Source organism: Guyanagaster necrorhizus (assembly GCF_019112545.1).
Source record: "Guyanagaster necrorhizus MCA 3950 unplaced genomic scaffold BT62scaffold_13, whole genome shotgun sequence".
NCBI lineage: Eukaryota > Fungi > Basidiomycota > Agaricomycetes > Agaricales > Physalacriaceae > Guyanagaster > Guyanagaster necrorhizus.
This window is the reverse complement of record NW_025064892.1, coordinates 1,074,900-1,094,011: the sequence shown is the minus strand read 5'-3', so window position 1 is coordinate 1,094,011 and position 19,112 is coordinate 1,074,900. Positions and strand designations below refer to the sequence as shown.

The 19,112-nt window shown below is 49.1% G+C and overlaps 8 protein-coding genes across 8 annotated transcripts; 3 read left to right on the top strand and 5 right to left on the bottom strand.

Annotated features, from left to right (window-relative positions):
* Positions 1–139: 139 nt before the first annotated feature.
* On the top strand, positions 140–337 carry BT62DRAFT_895453 (uncharacterized protein; the record flags this gene model as incomplete). The annotated part of the gene is made up of 1 exon (XM_043183223.1): positions 140–337. A coding segment is annotated over one exon (198 nt), but the record flags the coding sequence as incomplete, so codon positions are not given.
* A 308-nt stretch (positions 338–645) lies between these two features.
* On the bottom strand, positions 646–1,929 carry BT62DRAFT_1006312 (uncharacterized protein; the record flags this gene model as incomplete). The annotated part of the gene is made up of 3 exons (XM_043177237.1): positions 646–1,025; positions 1,081–1,819; positions 1,867–1,929. The coding sequence occupies 3 exons, from the start codon at positions 1,927–1,929 to the stop codon at positions 646–648; spliced, it is 1,182 nt and encodes a 393-aa protein (XP_043039609.1).
* A 676-nt stretch (positions 1,930–2,605) lies between these two features.
* Positions 2,606–3,807, bottom strand: BT62DRAFT_153240 (uncharacterized protein). The gene is made up of 4 exons (XM_043179868.1): positions 3,773–3,807; positions 3,486–3,718; positions 2,798–3,440; positions 2,606–2,746 (listed from the first exon to the last, which is right to left on the bottom strand). Exons 2-3 carry the CDS (start codon positions 3,502–3,504, stop codon positions 2,800–2,802), a joined length of 660 nt encoding a protein of 219 aa, XP_043039608.1. The 5' UTR covers positions 3,505–3,718; positions 3,773–3,807; the 3' UTR covers positions 2,606–2,746; positions 2,798–2,799.
* A 147-nt stretch (positions 3,808–3,954) lies between these two features.
* On the bottom strand, positions 3,955–6,238 carry BT62DRAFT_932464 (monooxygenase). Its single transcript, XM_043186357.1, has 5 exons — positions 5,701–6,238; positions 5,550–5,645; positions 4,918–5,501; positions 4,524–4,861; positions 3,955–4,475 (listed from the first exon to the last, which is right to left on the bottom strand). The coding sequence occupies exons 1-5, from the start codon at positions 5,753–5,755 to the stop codon at positions 4,163–4,165; spliced, it is 1,386 nt and encodes a 461-aa protein (XP_043039607.1). The 5' UTR covers positions 5,756–6,238; the 3' UTR covers positions 3,955–4,162.
* Positions 6,239–6,841: 603 nt separating this feature from the next.
* Positions 6,842–8,650, bottom strand: BT62DRAFT_932463 (uncharacterized protein). Its single transcript, XM_043186356.1, has 5 exons — positions 8,524–8,650; positions 7,939–8,472; positions 7,637–7,888; positions 7,330–7,586; positions 6,842–7,276 (listed from the first exon to the last, which is right to left on the bottom strand). Exons 2-5 carry the CDS (start codon positions 8,194–8,196, stop codon positions 7,048–7,050), a joined length of 996 nt encoding a protein of 331 aa, XP_043039606.1. The 5' UTR covers positions 8,197–8,472; positions 8,524–8,650; the 3' UTR covers positions 6,842–7,047.
* A 968-nt stretch (positions 8,651–9,618) lies between these two features.
* Positions 9,619–10,692, top strand: BT62DRAFT_920142 (uncharacterized protein; the record flags this gene model as incomplete). The annotated part of the gene is made up of 6 exons (XM_043184201.1): positions 9,619–9,657; positions 9,713–9,891; positions 10,035–10,158; positions 10,269–10,378; positions 10,407–10,490; positions 10,635–10,692. The coding sequence occupies 6 exons, from the start codon at positions 9,619–9,621 to the stop codon at positions 10,690–10,692; spliced, it is 594 nt and encodes a 197-aa protein (XP_043039605.1).
* A 2,662-nt stretch (positions 10,693–13,354) lies between these two features.
* BT62DRAFT_969016 (HCP-like protein) lies at positions 13,355–15,405 on the bottom strand. Its single transcript, XM_043188929.1, has 3 exons — positions 13,808–15,405; positions 13,629–13,754; positions 13,355–13,577 (listed from the first exon to the last, which is right to left on the bottom strand). Exons 1-3 carry the CDS (start codon positions 15,299–15,301, stop codon positions 13,518–13,520), a joined length of 1,680 nt encoding a protein of 559 aa, XP_043039604.1. The 5' UTR covers positions 15,302–15,405; the 3' UTR covers positions 13,355–13,517.
* An 84-nt stretch (positions 15,406–15,489) lies between these two features.
* BT62DRAFT_969012 (cap binding protein 80-PB) lies at positions 15,490–18,802 on the top strand. The gene is made up of 12 exons (XM_043188928.1): positions 15,490–15,642; positions 15,696–15,772; positions 15,826–15,917; positions 15,973–16,138; positions 16,189–16,500; positions 16,549–16,794; positions 16,849–17,070; positions 17,120–17,361; positions 17,417–17,604; positions 17,654–18,256; positions 18,312–18,541; positions 18,600–18,802. Exons 1-12 carry the CDS (start codon positions 15,612–15,614, stop codon positions 18,726–18,728), a joined length of 2,538 nt encoding a protein of 845 aa, XP_043039603.1. The 5' UTR covers positions 15,490–15,611; the 3' UTR covers positions 18,729–18,802.
* Positions 18,803–19,112: the final 310 nt, after the last annotated feature.

The following is a 19,112-nucleotide window of genomic DNA, read 5'->3' as shown; positions in this document are numbered from 1 at the left end:
ACCGGTGCCTGGAGGTATGAGTGAGTGCAATGGAGGGGGACAATCTGTCTTGGCCGTCATGTTCACAAAGATCAGACACGTCCATGATAGTCTGACTGTGGAGCTGTTTGAGGAGTGTCTCATCGATATCCCAATGTAGATTCCCGATGTAGATCAGGGAAGGGAGTCACGCTTCACTTGTCGTGTTTGGTTCAAAGAGGCAATCCGTAGGTTGAACGGGGCCCAACTTTTCGTAAACTGTCCAGACCAGAGGGCTATCGCCTTCCAATACAATCAGCTCAGTATCAGGCTCTCTCAGTACTTGACCACGGGGAAGGCAGTACCTTGGTCTAGCTGATGCATGGATATTGAAGGGCCTCATTCATATGATGGGCAGTCCATTAACGACCACGCTGTCGAATCCGCACTTGTTTCTGGCTGCAATCTTAAGACCTAGCCATCATTCTAATAAAAACCCTTCTTCATTTCCTACATCACAAATGTTTATTGATCTGTCCACTGACAGAATATGGATAACTAGTAGTAATATAAACCCACTGCTTATACCTATTCATCGTTGTTCAGGGTTAACGTAACTCGATGCTCACTGCGCATCTACAAAGACTACCATTAGCATGCCACAGACGCCTGACATATGACAAAAAATCAACCATCGCAACGCGTAACCGTCACATGAACTCGAACATCAGTAAACTGATTTTCAATATCCCGCTTCACTGAGGCTACGTCCGTCGACGTCCACTTCGCATGCACCGCTACGACCACCGCCTCCAAAGCAGGGAACCTGCCCTTGGACAGAAGTTCATTCAAACCCTTCAACACGGCAAGATCACCCATTTTCATGGTACCCAACGTGATGCAAAAGATGATACGGCGAATCTCAATGCACTGTCTGAGATTCTCAATCCACCACTTGAGTAGGCGTTGGTCGCTGGTGTCATCAGAGTGGTAGTCCCACATGTGGAGGGCGATGCTTCGTAACCTGGAGATTCGGAGGCGATGAGAAGAGACGAGCTGGTCAAATACTAAGGAATGATATATGAGGAACGGCGACAGAGGAGGCAATGATCATACACGTACGATCGATGTTCCGTGGCATATGCACAATGAAGTCTCGGACGGGGCGAAGTCCTCCGCTGAGCAGGTTTTGCAGAAGGCGTATATCGGCCATGTTGCGTAGCAGCGTACCAAGAGTATGAATGTTCTTCAGTGAAACAATGAAAGACATATCTTTCCGAAAACGTTTGTACAAAAGGCCCGAGTCATGGAGCGTTAGATCCAGGGTACGCGGCTCAGGTTGATTGCGGAGCTCCTGAATTCCGCTGATTTCTGTATGGAAAAGTTCAAATGAGCTAAGGCTGTCGTGAGAGCCGGAAATGAGGCTGTGGAAGTCGGACGCGTTGACCCCTTTTACGAGATAAAAACCGATGTACCGGTAGGCATGAGAAGACAGGGCCACCCGCATATCTTGGGGCAGCAATGCCCAATTGACGAAGATGAACTTTATTTCTTGTAAGCGGGAGAACGACGATATCACAGCAGCAATGTGCTTGGAGTCTCGTATCTGATCTTCCCCACCACCGTGAAGGATCAATGTCTTGACTTGGGGAAGTATATGAGGAGATGACTGGCACATGTGGCGAAATTTGTGAAAGTGCTGGAAGTTCCAGATGCGTAATTGACGGAAAAGATGGGTTCTGGTTCGATAGAGAAGAGAATGACAGACAAGAGAGGAGGCCCTAAGGGATTCAGGATCATTGATTAAGAAATCTACAATGGAATCGACCAGCTCTTGAGGCAAGCTATTGAAGCAAGACATCTATAAAAATCAGTTTCTATCATCGAGAAAGACAGCACAGAAAGTACCTTGGTTCCCCTAATACCGAGGACTAGATGATGGACGTCACTTGGAAAGGGAAGGAGAGACATTTTTCCACGTCTCATTTGTTCACAAATAGGAGACAGAGATCGTTCTTCAGAGCAGTGGCGTGATCGCTTACTGTCTGGTCTATTGTCGGCATCATCCCAGAACAAGAGGAGCCAATGGAAAGAAGTAAGTCATTTGGGTATTCATCGTTGCCGCTTGTAGCTCAGAGTGACAAATGGTAGTCAGTTGTCGGTATATGCACAGCAAGACAAAGATAAATGAGTCCATGGTCCTAGACATTATCAGATTAGCATGGATATTAAATTCGTTTCGAGTCAGAACTGATACTAAAGCCAGCACAGAACTATGCTGTATTCTAGCATTTAGAGGCGGAAAGGACCAAATAAATGATACGCACATCATTGGCTCCATGAGAAAAGCTGATGAGAGCGAAGCCAAGGTTGATGACCATGGGAAGACGTGATCTAGACTGTAAAAGAGCGCATTGATGCAATAAAGATGGTGGGCTGTGTACTGAAGTTTGTCGAGTCGTTGCGCTCTCTGGTCCTGGGTCTCGAGTCCTGTAGGTACGCATGCATTCGAGTGTGGGTCAAGGGATAAGGGGTGCAGAAGGTCGAATGAAATCAGGAGGAATGTTTCCAACAAAGAAAACAGCTTGACTATCAGCCTTTTGCATTTGGTATAATCCCGTGCAATCACCGTGGTACATGTATCCAACAGACTATCGCACAACGCCAAGCTTCAAAAGTCCTCGACTCGACCTTGCAGAACTGTTGACTCAAGTTATGTCCAGGTCTTGGGAAATGGTAACCGGCCTGAACCAATGTTGCAAGGCGAGGCAAGATATCGCTCGGGGTTCTAATTACAGAGTAATTAAATGTGCAAAGGTTCAAATAAAGGAGGACGAACGATTAAGGATCAGCCGATAATGGAGCGCTCCCACAGCTAACATACGCGCCGTCCGTATCCCAGCTTCCCATCTCACAGAGATGGACTCTCGGCGCGTCATACGAGCCCATTGCAACAGTCATCGGGAGCTCAGTGTAGTTGCTCTCCTGCACACCGAAGCATCCGAGCACGCCAGCCTGTTGCAGGATAGTATCGTATTCGAAAGCCTGAGGGCGCCTGGTCCTAGGTCTCCGGTTGGTGCTGTTCATGAGGGTCATGTGCAGTTTGAGGGGTCGTGTGTCGGTGATGAGGCCTTCGTCGCGGAAGATTTTGTTTATCTGGGTGAACAGAGGCTCTGGCTGAGACGGACCAACGTATAAGACGTGGGCGCGACGTCGGGATTCTGTTTTGAGGACGTCGAGAGTGTCGAGGGTGACGGTTGGCGGCACGGCTGTGAGTGGGAGGAGGGTCGGGAGGCGGAAGAGAAGGTCGAGGGCAGTTGGGAGGGATTCAGGAGTGAGGTTCATGGCGCCGAGAGTGAGGTGTACGCGTTGAGGGCCTAAGAGGAGCGTGCAGTCTGGCGGAGGAAGACGGAGGGTAGCGTGGAAATCAGCAATCCTGGCGCGGAGAGTCGAGTGGGTTTGGCCGAGGGGAATGGAAAGAACTGCAAAGCGTGAGTTGTGATTAGTGCATAAGCTCAGCGACTTACAGTGTGTAGGCCTTGCCATCGTGGTTACGGGAAAAGGCCCGGCTAGCGGACCGAATAGCCGTCGAATCTATCCTGAGTCTGGTTTGAGAATCAGACCGAAAGGAAGATGTCGTATACTCGGATCTCAAGGATGTAGGAAAACATAGCCATAGATGCCAGGGAAGCGTTATCAAGCATGACGAGAAAATGGACAAAAGTGAGTGACGGGGCCGCATATTATCCTGAAGTAGGATCTGTGAGTAAATATCTATCAGTTACATTAACATTCAATGAGAACATGCTCTTACTGCTCACTTTAGCACTCGTCGTGGTTCGACCTAACTTGTGACTTGAAAGTGCATGATGTGACATTGCGCGTCTGTGGACTCAGAAGCACCTGCCGGAAGTTTTCTTGCCAATTCTCTTCCAGCGTTCTAAGTGCGCCAACTGTTGCCGATAACCATACATCAGCTCAGAAAAATAACGATCAGTTGTATTGAGCGTGCCATCGAGTGACTAAAATACTCAATTAGTTAGTTTCTGTTTCTGCCATTTCAACCAGGTTCGAAGCACTTTTGCACAATAGTACCATCAGGACTCGGAGGACGAATCTATTGACCAAATCTACAGCTAATAAAGGGACCAGCAGGAACTCCAAGAAGACTTGTGGTATGAACGTTACCCTGCCAGTGGGCAACTCAAGACCAATCACCGGCATCCTGAACATCAGTCTTCTGTCTCGCCGCCTTCAATAGATCCTCGACTGTCCATGGTTCGTAAGTGTAGCCCGGAGGAGTGTTCGTGTTAGTAAAAGGTGTGCCGTCAGTTATATGCTTCGCACAAGCAGCATAATTGTCGTATGCATACTTCTCCGAATCATGCATTGCTAGCCATTTACCGATGATCTTGCCGATTATTTTTGGATTCTTCGACACGGCATCCCAATCCGCGTGATGCCAATTTTCACGCGTCTTGAATCCCATCCTTTGAGCACAAGAGGCACGCTCGAACCTAAGATAAATTAGCATTGAACGGTAAGGAAGGGATCTTTCAACGGACCGTAGCTTGTTGTAAACTTGGACTGCCATAGGGATGTTATCCTTTCCACTGAGGTGGAGGCAGGCAGCGAGAGTGAAACCGTCCTCCATAGCCATAGTCGCACCACTGGCGCTCGTCGGAAGAAGACTATGTGCAGCATCTCCGATCTGGGCGACCCGGCCCATCGGGGAGACCCACTTGGGCTGGGGGTTCCGCCACATGAGCTTCCAGTCAACGACTTCCTTGTTGGGCACCGCATTAACGAGAGCTGGGACGAACGGACTCCAATCTTTCACATGCTTAAGCGCGGAATCCGAACTCTGGATCTTTGACCAATCCTCGGTCGCGTTACCATCGTCCTAATATGCCATTAGAAAAGAAAAGAATCAGGGAGGATTAAGGAGAAAAAACTTACAAGATAGGTCATCATCCAGCAAACAACGTTCTTGTTCTTGCCCACGACTATATGCGTATTGAAGCCTATATAGGCAGCTGTATAGGAGCCATCGCCTTCGCACACCTTCGCCAGCACGGGATCCTTCAATGCATGCTCGAGCGAGAAGGTCGTTCGATAGACTGCATAGCCACTGCTGATAGGCTGTTCCTTCTTCCCACTCACGATACCCCATCCCTTACCTCCTACGCCATCTGCAGCGATCACAAGATCCGCCTCAAGCTTAGTGCCATCTGCAAGGATAGCAAACCCCTTATCGGCAGTCTCTGAGTAGTCCACGACGCTAATCTCATGCTCAACGGAGATCCCAAGCGAGGTGGCGTACTTGTGCAACGCCCGATGGACTTCCAGACGGCTAAAGGCAGTAGCGCGTTCGCCCGTAGTTGGAGTATAGTCACTTAAGCTAGGGAAAACCCCGATGAGGGTCCCGTCAAACTTGTACAAGTGGAGGTCGGCCCCAAATTCGTTTTCAAAGAGCTGGTCAAGGAACCCGGGCCACTTGCGCATAGTGCAGAGTGCGCTGGGTTGGATGGCGATTATATCACCTGGAGCGGGTGTTAGTTTTAGGATTTACACGCATTTAAGCCACTTGCCAAAGGGATCGAGCCCAGGTCGACGTTCGACGACACGAACGTTGTGGCCTTTGCGATGACACTCGATGGCAGCGGTCAAGCCTGCAAGGCCACCCCCTACACGAAAGATATGAGCTTTGCAAGGAAATACCATTGAGAGATCTAGATCCACCGACGATGAGGATGTCTATGCCAGAGAGCGGTTCGCGAAGCATGTTTTCAGCCATGATGACAGAGGTGATGTTAGTTGGAGGTAATGTTCATGAAGATGTACCATCGAGCTTTATAACGCCGAATGATGCATAGTTTCGGGTTGCGGGGAAAGAAAAGACAAGATGAGATTGACTAAGTTGACTAAGTTGACTAAGTTGAATGCGAAATATCGCTTGGATTATGGCATTCAACCTTCAGATGGGGATGGGTAGAGACGTCTATAGAACACGGTGTCGGAGTCATCTTCCCAAATCAGCTCAGCAAAGACCCGTTAATCCGCGAGTATGGCTAGTCTTCCCAGTTAAATCGAAGCCAAGAAAGTGGAAGCTGAGGCAAATCTGTTTGTTGAATATGAAGCGAGTCCTCAGTAAGATATATAGTCTCGATATGAAAGCAGAGAAATTAGAACAATACGTTAGTGCTTGTTCTTGGAGCGCGAACGGCGTGTGAGCAGCTTCGTAAAATCGCATCACAAAACGGGACTCTGCCCGGCGTTGCAAGTCCCGAGATGTAAGCCATCACGCGTAACGTGCATACCCGGGATGGCCAGCTATCGGCCCGATAACCGAGCCTCATTCCACAACCACAGCCGCCGGTCCGGTCACGTCTTATGGATTGGTCCATCTCAGCCCGAGCCTGTGTTCAGCCAAATGAACAAGATATTCCGACGTATCCTTAATCGTTCGTCCTCTCTGTCCTTATTAGACCCTTTGCATATCCTCTGCAATTGGAACCCTTACTGCTTCTCATGCGTGGACCTCATTGTGAGCGTAAAACGCGGTGTGGATATGAAGGTGGACTTGGTGTGAGAAACGATGGTGAGGAGACAGGCAAGAAGGACTCCGCCGAAAATGCGTAGCAGCATTTGAATGATATGTCGCCGACGCTGTTGACTATAAACCGGTCAATATGGGCCACCGACCATCAACTGCTACCTAGGGTTTAGATCTATCCCTGTTGTAAATAGTATCATTTTCTTTACAATTCATGCATGATACCCTCTCCTTCAGCTCGTTGAAGTTAAAGAGTGCCTGCAAGCCGGTTCCACCATGGTCTTTCGCATCTCTCAGATCCTCTTTCGTCCTTCCCTGTTTTCGTCTCGGACCGGGAAAAGTTGCATTTTTTTTTCTCCTCTCGTCTGCGCCGCTGTAGCCTGCTTTATTATTTAATCCTCATTCAGTCTGGTATGAGTTACTATGAACATCTCAGGAATGGAGCAGCTACGGGTGGGCTTAGGATGCTGCCAGGATGACCGTCGACTATCATCAAAACTCCGGCTTGCCGGCGAACGAGATGGAACTGCTAATCATACATTCAAACCTAGAGCTTGCGTGGCCCGCCTACGTGTCGACATCACCCTCCGTCCGTCGCTCCCTTTTTGAGGTGTGGCGATGGGAACAGGTGTGATATTAAGGCCGCCAAAGAACGTAACAGGAACACCTTCCAGTCCTTCAAACCCATGATTCCCAGATTCCAGGAGTAGAAGAAACTGCATGGCATAGGAGACATTGGGAAAATTGACGATCAAACCGTCTCTGACATCGGATAAGGCGAGACAGAAAGAAGGGATGCAAAAAGATGAACTTACATTATTCTATGTACCCATGCGCCCGGCGACATTTCTCTCAGCAGCCACACGTTATGATTCGAGAGAGGCTCCCTGGTTTTCAGATACAGCACAGAAGTCATTCCGAGGTCTATTGCGGTGAGAAGACCATGGTGAGGAGTGGGATGTCCCAAGTCGTTGCTGTTCTTCAACTTTGTATGGATGCCCAGTTGCTCCGCGTCTGGGCGAAACAGTTCTCGAAAGTCGTTCGCATAGCCGGGAGACACGAATTGGATGCACTGCCTTTCGGTAAATAAAACCCCATCTTTATCAATGAAGTATCACTTACAAAGGAATTGATCAAAGTAAAGGTTCCGTAGGCTTTAGCGGGTGATCCTAGCTTGCGCAAGGCCTTCCGTATCGCTGGCATGACCGGAGCCATGTCCTGAACGTCACTCAGAACGACAGTGCTAGGGCGGTTCTGTCCCCGTGTGGGTGTATACCATTCTGGAACCCAATATGTCGACGAATCTGGCACGTAAGTGCTTGATGTGCTGCTTTCTTCGAATCCTGGCAGGCCTTTCTGGAGAGCTGCAAGGGCCTACTGCAATGTTTAAGTTTCAACAAACGCATCTTGCGAGATATGCGTACCTTGATAGAGGATTCCACGTCTAAATACCGCAATATGAGACCGTGGGATGGCCCCCCAATACGCGTTTTCTCGACGAACCGCACAGACTCTATTTCTCCGTACGCCGACAGTGCTTCCCTGCATGATTCCTCTGTCGGCGGCTCCTTGTTCCGCCTGAGATAGACATCATAACGCACATTCACTGCTCGAGAGGCATTGTGCAGTCCCAAATGTGCGACAGTGGTAGCAAGAAGCGGAGGCGACACAAACGGATCCATCTCGCAGCTCATCCCGTATCTCAACCTCGTCTTCAACTCTTTGATACATCTCGAGGCAGCGCGAGTATTGAAGAACTGAAGCAGAACACGGTCGTCTTCGGCCTTTACGCGCTCGATGGGACCGAACTTGATTTCGTCGAGAAGCCTGGTGACAGAGCAATTCTCGGGGACCCCACGAACACAGACAGTACGAAAACGAGGGCCGTATTCAATTTCAGGTCGTTCTGTTGTTGTTTCTGGGGGTATTTCGTGTATGTAGTCCTGCCATGAATACAACTGCATTGACGTGTTAGCAATTGACATACAGGAACTGTGAGATTTGCGTACTGTGGGCTGGACTTCAAAAGGAGACGGAGGAATTGAAGTCAAATGAGTCAGCGTGCGTGTCAAGACATGCTGGCGAAAGGAACGAGCAAGAACCTGGCTCCGGTGTCGCACTGAGGACGTTGTGGACATGGTCGCGGTCCGGCGTTTCCGCTCAGAAAATTATTTGATTACGTCATTCCTCGCACCCGCAAAGGTTAATATTTATTTGTAGTTGCAGATGATCTCCAGTATTTCGAACATATATCCTTCAACAGACGTTCTAGGAGTAAGGACCATTTTTGCCGATTATAGGACGATCTATCGTGCAACAGAGGTACCATACAACCCCCTCTTGCTTTGTCTCCTCGCTTGCCGCCTTAATGATTAACCGAATCCTATCCTCAAAGCTAGAATTCATAATCCCAGCAAATTGTGTCTCTTTTCGTGTTGGTAACCCAGTTTTCTTGGTTCGCTCTCGGTGCGCTGCAATATGTAACCTGAATACTTAGTACGACGAGACAAAAATCACGAGTACTGGAGATAGATTCGCCCTGACTTGGCGCTGGTCTCTTTATCGGCCGCTTTTCGCTCTTCGACGGAGAATCAGCTGAAAAGTTGAAATGAATCAGAGCCATACAGTAATGTCAAAGAACGGTGAATCTTCACATTGACCAACAGAAGATCCAAGCGATGTGACCATACTCCCGGGATGGTCGTAAGTCGGGGGGACGTTTCTATGTCCGGTTCGATATCCTCCTCCATTTCAGAAACTTGATGCAGAAGTAGCCTCTGAAAGGCCTGGTCCTCCGCAGGAGGGGGTTCAAGAAAGCCATACTCGGGTGGCATCTGCATGCAAAGGCGACAAAGGAACAGGACCATATCAGAGCTGTTGATTGATGTCGCTTGATAGAGGAGTTCAAGATGGTGTTGACAGACGTAAGCTGCGCTGGTATTTCGGTAGAAATGCCGAATATATTGGTAAGAATGTTCTGAAAACTGATGTCTCGGTGCAACAGTTATTTCTTCATGGCACTGTATCGATGGGCTAAGCTTCATTCAGTACATATAACAGTCTCCAAAGCGAAGCAACTCGTACCGTTCAAAACATCTAGCATAATGACCTTGATGATAAGGACACAGTTGGAGATGCTGTTGGTACGGACAGCTTTTATCGCATAAATAATAATAAACCGCCATTAAAACGTACCAGCACGTTGCTACTGGGCACCTGAACAATGAAGCTTCTGAAGAGCTACTCTCCCCGTTTGAATTGCACGCAGTAGAACAATGTGTACATGATAGAGTACCAACGTTCCCTCCAGACGATTGGACACCTGAAGCGTCGTATATCGCAGTCTTGACGACTCTGCTACTTGAAAGGACGGAGAGGTAGGGGTTTGGCTGATCGTAAAACGAAGGATGAGTGTCCAATACGGCGGGATAAGATTGGGTGTGGGGATTCATCCCTTCTCCTGGCATGAGGCATTTTTCCGATGGAAATTGAGTCTGGTACAAAGCGCCGCATTCTCTAGGTACCACGCCCAAAGCTGCCTTCCATCGAGCATATCCGCTCCGCCCGCCGCCCCTCAGAATCCATCTGCATTTTCCCCCCAAGTTGGCTCTCGGATTGACCAGATCATTCTCTTGGAGAGCCTGGTAAGTTCACATTTCAACAAATGTGGGGAAGGCTGCCATATACGGGGAGCAGGGGGGCGAGAATCTGACCAGATCGATGAAGAATTATAGACTATAATGCTCTGAGTCAGGAGGAGAGAGATGCAGGGATAGATGAAAGGCGACGAAGCAGCAACTTCCCTGGACAGGTGGTATGCACGTTCCAGCTTCCCATGCTCTACAAACGAACTCTCGGGATGTTGTACGATGAGCCATGGTCATGTTAACAGACACCGTGGCTTCGATCTTGCCAACAGAGTGCCGTTTGAGCAGATGCACATTCGTTCACCAGGGCTTCAGGATTCCCGTCGAGCGTGAGTAAAGGGATGATCGATGACGGAGTGCGGAAGATCGAACGTAGTTTGGAGGAACGATTCTGACAAAGAGAAACGGCTCGACTATCGGTCTTTGCATTTACTAGAATCGTATGCATTCATCGTGATACATGTATCCCACAGATTATTACACAATGCCAAGCTTGTAAAACTCCTCTACTCGCCCTCATCGGGGTGTTGAATCTGCGAAGCGAGTACACAGATTGCCCAGGTTCTGAGTACAGAGAGTATTTAGATGTGCAAAGGGTCAAATAAAGGAAGACGAACGATCAAGGATCGGCCGATAATGGAGCGCTCCCACAGCCAACATACGCGCCGTCCGTGTCCCAGCTTCCCATCTCGCAGAGATGGACTCTCAGCCCTGTGATGCATGCATCAGTCTTGATCGTAAAAATCTGATGTCTAAACACATCTTTCATCTGGGAGAGACAGTAATTCCGGAGGCGGGCGGGTCAGAACGATATGCCAACGATTGACCATTGTAGCTCAGAATTAGAGCTGCCGTATCGGACTCAATGTCCTCAAAAAATCCAAAAGCTGTAGGGATATCCCCTGCCGCAACAGGCACAGGTCCGTGTGGTAGACGCCGATATATCACATACTCATGACGTATCCTCTCTTTCTGTTTCAGAGCGCGAGTTTGACGGTAACCTTTTCTGGATAGCGCGCTACATCTCCAGAGGTCATATCCACCTCGACTTGAGCCTCCTATACCTGCCCGATAGCACCCTGGCCTAATTTCTTCCCAAGAAGAGTTAAGCAGTCATCGTAACGATATGAATGCTGCCGACTAAGACTGTTTGGCCTTCTAAAGAATGACGACGAGCTAGAATGATAATTCCCGTAGTGCAAGTAGAGTAGGGCTATTTTTTTGCTTAAGAAGCTCATTTATTATCTCTTGTGAGTCGAGCTCAGCATGAAGAGGTCATGTTAAATTTTTGACCTACCTCAGGTGCAATTTCATCGAGTGGTGTCTCTCCGAGTCTACGACGCGAACGTCTAACTGGGACAGTTGCTTCGGTAATGACCCGTGGCCATTTACCAGCATGCAAATGCTTGCCCTTGATTAATGTCAGGTCAAGGAGTGGAGCACGTTCAACAGCATCACTTAATATTGCCACGTTGATTGCCACCATGAACTTTCCAAAAGTTGGATTGGAGCAACTGCGAACATCAACTAGTTCAGATATGTAGAATGTTTGGGTTTCCCGGCGTCGAATATGATAAAGGTCGAGTCCGCATGGACAGCACGCGCCCAAGCCTGGACTCCAGTGTTAGATGGCTTTACGAGACAAAGGAAAAATGCGCATACCCGTTGTATAAAGTCAGCGGCATTCGCTTTGTACTTTGACGTTTTATGTCCAGATGTCGGAACAGAAATTTTTGCGGTGGCAAGTTCCTTGACTAGTAATGAACGGACCGGCCTTTTCTTTAAGGAAACATGAGGTAAACCCTTCGCAGAAGGTCATCCCTTCAGCCGCTCGCTTCGACGTGAATAAATGATACCAGCCTGAGTCGGAGCGACCTCATCAGACGGTACTGGCGCGGTATCCCACAGATACTTTTACACCTCTGGCCGCCATACGTGGGCTGAATTCGCAAACTGTCGGTGTCCCGACACGCCACACTGCGTCCAAGGGAAGATATCAAGAGCAGCCAAACCCGACATATCTTCCAAAATAGATTGTCCGGACAGCGTGTACATGTCCCAGATCGCTAGTTCGGGTAAATGGTCCCACATAGAGAGAATAAGTATCTTCCGATCTAGATCCCAAGATTCCAGCATTTTAGCGATGTCCTCTTTCATATAAGTTTCATACTTGAGGGAATACTTTTGCGTATGAAATCCCTCCGGAGGCTCTGGACGTCCGTTATCCATCCTAAACAGTCCTGAGGTTTGGTTGATCTGGATGAACAACGAGAATGGAGGCGGCCTGTAAAAAAGCAGGCAAGCCGCGACGATATCGTTCCGCGATGTCGGTAGCATTCTTTGGGGGTTCTACCCAATCATAGAGTTCGGGGCAGAGGTAAAGATAGGGAGAACAGAATGATTCGTTCTCATAATTGAATGTAGAATAGTAATCATAAAGGGCTTCCGAGATAGTGGATATAAGGGAGGGTAGAACCATGACTTTCTTGAGAATTAAAGAGTCATCCAAGTGTTTGTCAAAGAAGGTGATGGGCGAAGGTATGGCTTAGGAATGCCGGAATCGGGGTCCTGCTCCAGAGAAAATGGAGCGAGTTCAAAGAGATCTTCAAAGTCAACCTCCGAACTCGTCACGTTGACGTTGAGGTTCAACATAACCCTGCGAGGGTATTTGGGAATTATCTCATCTTCTGGGATTTTGATGATACATACTATCCTCAGATAGATATGAGCACGAACGGGCATTAATCTAGAAGGCTAGACCGATCATGCTGTTTCCGTGACATTCGAGTCCGTACTATTGTGCTTACAGCTTAGTAGGCCATGCCTTCCTAGCAGCCTTGGAAGACGAAATTTCGAGCATTGACGATGGGGATTTGGAACGTTACTGAGCGGATTCAGGGAAACGCATAACACTCTGCACCTTCAACGTCGTCCTATCGTTTAAGTATGGCCCATGCACCTCAAAGTTGGCAGGTACTTTCAAACGACGCCCTTGATTTCGCACCATTTCAGCTTTCGTCCATCATGTGAACTTGTTCTGGCTGGCGCTTAATCGACCACAGATACCACCTCGCGCCCAGTATAGGATAGCCGGCAAAAGGTATCTTTTGGGCCAGGTTAAATGTGGAGATTGTGAACGTTCGCACTCCACAGTTCATAAGATAGTGAGGTCAGGATTTATGAGACTAAGTCTGGCAAAGGTTCTTCTGGCGATTGAACTATATTTATCGACGTTTGCGCAAACATGAAGGTGTATATAGTATCCATGCATAGAAATGTTACATTGCAGCAAGAAAACATAAAGGAAAGGGAATGTTCAAGGGTGCATACATATAATAATGATATAGTTAGCAGCTCTACTGAAACTTTTTCTTGTAAATCCATGCTAGACCGATATCGCTCTGTCCTTGGGCAACCTGCAGGGAGGTGAGCTGATCGAACAGTACAAGAAAATGCAAGACACCCACAGCCTTCCTATACCACCTCGCAGCCTCCTTCCTGTCCTTCTTACACCCCTTCCCGTTCGCCAAACAAAAGGCCAAGTCACTCTGAGCATCAGGATCCCCCAGCCGCGCAGCAGTTGTGTAATAGCTCTGCCGGTCCCATCAACACGCGAAGAAAGGTAACAAGAAGATGTGTAACTCACCACAGCCATCTTCTGGTCCTTGGCCACTCCCCAACCATGAAAGAAACATTGCCCTACTTCGTATATCGCAAGGACCAGCTCGTCCTTCATTTCTTCTTTCCCATTCATGCTTTGCTGTCGCTCGAGGTCGCCTAGTGCAAACTCGGCTGCCTTCCTTAACCAACTGAACCCCGTCTTCTCGTTTTTCGGACATCCCCATCCATGCCGAAGTGTCAGACCCCACAAAAGCATCCCCACTCCACACCCCCCGTTGACCGTAGCGCTCTTCTCAAAGCACGAGGCGGATTCGGTCAGTCTGTTCGCCTCGTGGTGCGTTATACCGAATTGGAGGTAATCAGCTGGGGTCGTGGGCACATTCGGATGTGGTGGAGGGGGTATTTGGTTTTGGCTGGTCGGCTGAGACACGAAGTGAGGCTGTGATGATTGAGTTCCAGGTGGGAAGTGGGGTGATGAGGGTGAAGGACTTGAGCTGCCGTTGTCGAGCTGGTAGAACGAGTATGTGGAGTACAAACTTGCTGGAGAGTCTACGCGTACAGATGGCGGTTTACGGGGGAGCGCGATGGCTTCTGGGCGGTGTACAGAAAGCAAGTTGGGGCTTGGGGTGGAAGGCGCTGCAGGGCCATGAATTGTGTCTGTCGGGCTTGGCGAACGTGATCCTGGCTGAGGCAAAGGTGAACGATGATTATTCTGGAAATGCTCCAAACCCCGCGGTGGTACAGGGAAGTGAGATGGTGAAGGGCATTGATAGCTAGATGTGGGAGACGAAGTTGTACTCCGCCCGTTCCGTTCAAGGACCTTTCGTTTCCGGTCCTCCAGCTCAGCTGGGGACTGTTCCGAGGGGAGGGAAGGGCGGACAGGTCTTGAGTAATTGTTGGTTACTGCGGAGCGAAGGATCGGAGCCTTGCCTACGAGGCGACTGGGTTCGTCTGACACTGGGGACACGAAGACGGTCGGAACGGGGGAGTCTGGGTCCGCAGCATAGGCGTCGTATATTTCGCTGTCGACGACATAGTCGTTTGCGAGGTGCTTGTGAGGAGAGGTGCCATGGGATTCCCATGAGTCGCGAATGGCTGGGGCAGAAGAGTAGATGCTTTCCTGATCGTAATAGTGGTAATCGTCGTGATACACCTGCGATGAGTCACCCGAAAGATCGAGGTACGAGTTGTCGTCTTTGGACGATCTCGTCGCTGTAGAGCCGCGAGAGAAATGGCTGTGGAGAAGAGGTGAAGAAGGGGTGAGGTGATGGCCGGAGTGCTGCTGCGGCTGCTGTCTTGGGGGGGTCGTTAGGTGGTTACCGGAGCTTGAAGAGCTCTGAGCAGGATATGTGAACTGGGGGTTCAGCCCGGAACTGTTCGAAGAATGGGCTGGGGGAAGCCTGACTGGCGGCGGTATATTCTGGCGTGTCGTGGACCTGCCCAGTGTTTCCAGCGGCGATGAATGGTGCAAGGAAAAGGGTGACGATGGTTGGTAATACGGCCTACTCGTGGCCATCATGATTGAAAGAGAGGAAGGTGAAAGGAAAGGCTTGCTAGTGAGGAAATGAAATAAAAAGAAGCTGGGCAATAAAAGGAATGCATTGATTGTCGTCCTGTACTACGCCCCGGTTACATAAGGTATATGTCGCCTGGGCAGTCCAAGTTAAGATAGGGGCAAATAATCCAAAAAGGTATTCAATGAGTCAGCATTTCTGCTCGTCGACCATCACGGTGACGGCTGGTGCATCTGAAAAATACTTGAATTGAGCTCGATAGGCTTTCCAGGACAATAGTCTTCTGTCAATTATTGACCCATATTATACCTGACGATGAGCTACCGCGGACGCCGTCGGTACAGAGGTGAGATTACTGCAAGCCTGTCAAAGTTTCTGCCATCCGAATCTTTCTTCCAGACGACTATGACCGACGCGAAATCATCGAGTCTCCCCAGCAGAAGCTCAAATCCGCAATTTTCAAGCTTGGAGAGGTGGTGAGTCGCTCCGCTATACTTTACTCTTCGTTGTAACTCAGGTTGTGCTGTAGGATCCGGTCGAGGAGCTGCCCCACCTAGAAAAGCAGATTCGAGCACTTGTTCCCCCAGTCATCTCCAGCCTATCAGAGGCTTTTCGGATAGCGTGCGTTGGAGACGCGTCGTCGTGTTCTTTGACCGGCCAGCTCACCGTTGTTTAGGGTGACGGAGCAGCCGTACAAAATCCCTTACTATGCTGCGTTGCTGCGACTCTTGCACGAACAGCCAGACGGAGAACCCCCCTTGGGACGTCAAATTCTTGAAGATATATGGAAAGGGTTCCAGACATATGTCGACCAGCTGGCATGGAGAGAAACTCGGTTCTGCGTACGTTACTCCCCTCATACGCCATACCCTTACGCTTATCATCCTCTCAGATACATTTCTTTGCCCACCTGACGCTAGCAAACTTGATCTCGATAGACTCACTCGTCGGCCTTCTTCAATCCCTCACTGCCGTCCTCGACGAATTCGGGGTCTCCCATGGCCGAGCAAAGCGCGCTGCTTTGTGTGCTGCTGAGGGGCTGATGATTGCAGGCTCCGTCATCAAGACCAACCACGCGTCCAATGCCACTGATATCGTCAATGCTATCGCAGCATTCAACGAAACTACATCAAGCGCAAAATGGATCGTTCATCCAACCACGTTTTTATCTTCGGCAAGTATCACTACCGATAATGCGGATGAGGTGAGTACGGACATCCCGCTTTGATATCCTATTCTCATCCATTATCAGCTTCTGGATGTCCTACTAGCGTCTCTCGGAACTCTTGAAAAATCTGGATATGCAGAATCCTTGACCTCGTTTCCCCGTCCCTATGCTGATTTCCCAGCCCTTGATCTGGAGTCATTCACCCCCTTCGTTCTTCCCTCTGTTCTTGTTCCGCCAGAAGTTATCGAATTAGAGAACGAAATGGGAGACGACGCACCCGTCAAAAAGGAAGAATGGCCTGAATACTATATCCGCTTGTTCGAAAACGATGTGCGTTCTTTGCATCGATTTATTTATTTTATTTTGTTGAACTCTTGAATCTAGGTGTCTCCTGACTTCAGTACACCCGAAGGATACGCTGTTCGGATGGACCTCGCATCGATACTCGACATATTCGAAGTCAATCGGAAGGAGTGCGCGCGCATCCTTCTCGAGTATCCGAAATGGATGATTCCAGGAACCTTCAAGCCGAAACCGGGCGCTCCCATTGTTGATATCGAGCCTCTCCTAGGCAGAGGTTGGCAACTAGAGAGCACAGTCATCGAGGTAAATGCCTCACAGTCATTGTGTGACTCGCCATTGAGCACAATTTTAGACTATCCTTGGAGCTTTCTTTGTTCTGCCTGAATCGTCACAAAAATCCATCTACTACATGAGCGTCATCACAGAACTATGTAAACTGTCTCCTTCCACTGTGGGCCCCGCTGTAGGAAAGTCGATCCGTAAACTGTATGGGTATCTAAGCGATGGATTGGACCTGGACATTGCTCGACGGTTCTCTGAATGGTTTGCCGTGCATATGAGTAACTTTGGCTTCCAATGGGTGTGGAAGGAATGGTGGGTTGTCTTTTTTTTCTGTTCAGCAAAATGTGGTTTTGATGTGTTTTTGTAGGCTTCCTGATCTTGGCTTGGTGATTCAGAATCCTCGGCGTGCGTTTATGCGTCGTGCGTTGGAGTATGAGATTCGACTTGCCTATTATGAACGTATCGCAAAGACGCTTCCAGAACCTATGCAAGATCCTGAGGCCTATGTTCTGCCTAAACAAGCTCCAGGGCCTAATTTTGAGTTCGACGATCCTAGTAAGATTATGCTCATTAGTTCGGATCATTTTAATCACCAAACTCCCAGTGAATCCCCATCACGACAATGCACAATCTGTCCTGAATCTGTTTAGAGGGAGGGCAAATGCAGAAGATGTCATCTCTCACCTCGACACGCTCAGATCCTGCGTCGAGGCATCAGAAGACGGTCATATCAATACCGACTCGATCGTTCGCTCCATCGCCATTCAATCCCTGTTACATATCGGCTCCCGCTCTTTCTCCCATCTTTTGAATGCCATAGAGCGCTACCTCCCCCTCCTCCGACACATCGTCAACAGCGGTGCTGCCGGAAACGCAGAGGCCAAAACAGACGTTATGAACGCCGTAGCCCGATTCTGGATGTACAACTCGCAGATGGTGGTCATAGTATTTGACAAGCTGATGCAGTACCAAATCGTGGATCCGACGGATGTGGTGGCATGGACGTTTGAGCATGGGGTGACGGATGAGGCGCTGGGCGTGCTCCAGTGGGATTTGTTGAAGGGTGCGTTGGATAAAGGGAATGGGCGGGTCAGCATCGCGAGGAAGAAGTTGGCTGTGCTGAGGAAGGAGGATGATGATACACGGGCTAGGGCTATTGCTGAGGATGGTGCGGGCATGGAGGTCGATGCTGAAGCTAAAAAGAGTAGTTTTTCCCTCTCCTGCTTGTGTGTGATCTCGGTTACTGATAGTTCGCTCCTCAGATGAAATGCCGGAAAATCTTGCGCTTACGAGCGCCGTTAAAGCATTTTCGATCTTGACGAAGGAGCAAAAATCCGTATTGTCACGTACATTGGAGGGTTTCGTGTCCTACCTGGTTCCTTCGAACCCTGAGGTGATCACGGAGAAGGGATGGCATAACAGGGCTAATTGGGGCAGGGAAGAGTGGAATGCGTGGGAGACGTGGGGATGGTATCGGCATTTCTGTAGAGTGGTATGTCTCGTCGTTCCCTTTCCTGACCTTTTGTTGGCTGATCTGGGATTTTTTTTAGTACTCGCCGTATTTGCGTACGTTCTCGACGACGCTGTCGACGGTGTCGTTTGCGAGATTGGAAGGCTCTACGGACCCTGCGATTGTGTTGGTGCAGAAGGTGTTTAATGTGGCTGTTGGGCAAGAGTAGGTTTATATTGTCCGTTGCATCCGTTTGATGGATTGAGATAATATATGAATATGATATTGGTTGCTAGTATGTGCATCAGACGTCTACGAGACCCGCTATGCCCAAATTTCTCTGATTGGAAGCCACTCCCCCGGGAAGATGTCCCAAAGCGGTGGTTCATGATGGACGACCTCAAGACATCCAACACGAGTCGCAAAGACGCAGCTCTTCACGTTAGATGGGTCGATGGGTTTGTGCGCTCTCGGATTTCGATCAAGAGCTTCGAGCTGTACACCCAGTTCCACAGGCACATGCGCAATTTGGTTCAATATTTTTCGTCAAGGCCATAACAATTATATCAGATGCAGTTTCCGAGCTGCGTGGAGATATTCAGATGAAAAAAAG

Excerpts from the sequence above, each read along its gene's own strand:
- BT62DRAFT_932464 (XM_043186357.1), bottom strand. The coding sequence starts at position 5,755 with ATGGCTGAAAACATGCTTCGCGAACCGCTCTCTGGCATAGACATCCTC. Across the intron at positions 5,646-5,700 it reads CATAGACATCCTCATCGTCG|GGGGTGGCCTTGCAGGCTTG; the intron begins GTGGATCTAGAT and ends TCTTTCGTGTAG. Across the intron at positions 5,502-5,549 it reads ACCTGGGCTCGATCCCTTTG|GTGATATAATCGCCATCCAA; the intron begins GCAAGTGGCTTA and ends CACCCGCTCCAG.
- BT62DRAFT_932463 (XM_043186356.1), bottom strand. The coding sequence starts at position 8,196 with ATGGATCCGTTTGTGTCGCCTCCGCTTCTTGCTACCACTGTCGCACAT. Across the intron at positions 7,889-7,938 it reads ACGTGGAATCCTCTATCAAG|GCCCTTGCAGCTCTCCAGAA; the intron begins GTACGCATATCT and ends ACATTGCAGTAG. Across the intron at positions 7,277-7,329 it reads GCATGGGTACATAGAATAAT|AGACGGTTTGATCGTCAATT; the intron begins GTAAGTTCATCT and ends ATCCGATGTCAG.
- BT62DRAFT_969016 (XM_043188929.1), bottom strand. The coding sequence starts at position 15,301 with ATGATGGCCACGAGTAGGCCGTATTACCAACCATCGTCACCCTTTTCC. Across the intron at positions 13,755-13,807 it reads AGGACCAGAAGATGGCTGTG|AGCTATTACACAACTGCTGC; the intron begins GTGAGTTACACA and ends TGGGACCGGCAG. Across the intron at positions 13,578-13,628 it reads CGAGGTGGTATAGGAAGGCT|GTTGCCCAAGGACAGAGCGA; the intron begins GTGGGTGTCTTG and ends ACCTCCCTGCAG.
- BT62DRAFT_969012 (XM_043188928.1), top strand. The coding sequence starts at position 15,612 with ATGAGCTACCGCGGACGCCGTCGGTACAGAG. Across the intron at positions 16,795-16,848 it reads TCCGCTTGTTCGAAAACGAT|GTGTCTCCTGACTTCAGTAC; the intron begins GTGCGTTCTTTG and ends TCTTGAATCTAG. Across the intron at positions 17,362-17,416 it reads CAATGGGTGTGGAAGGAATG|GCTTCCTGATCTTGGCTTGG; the intron begins GTGGGTTGTCTT and ends GTGTTTTTGTAG.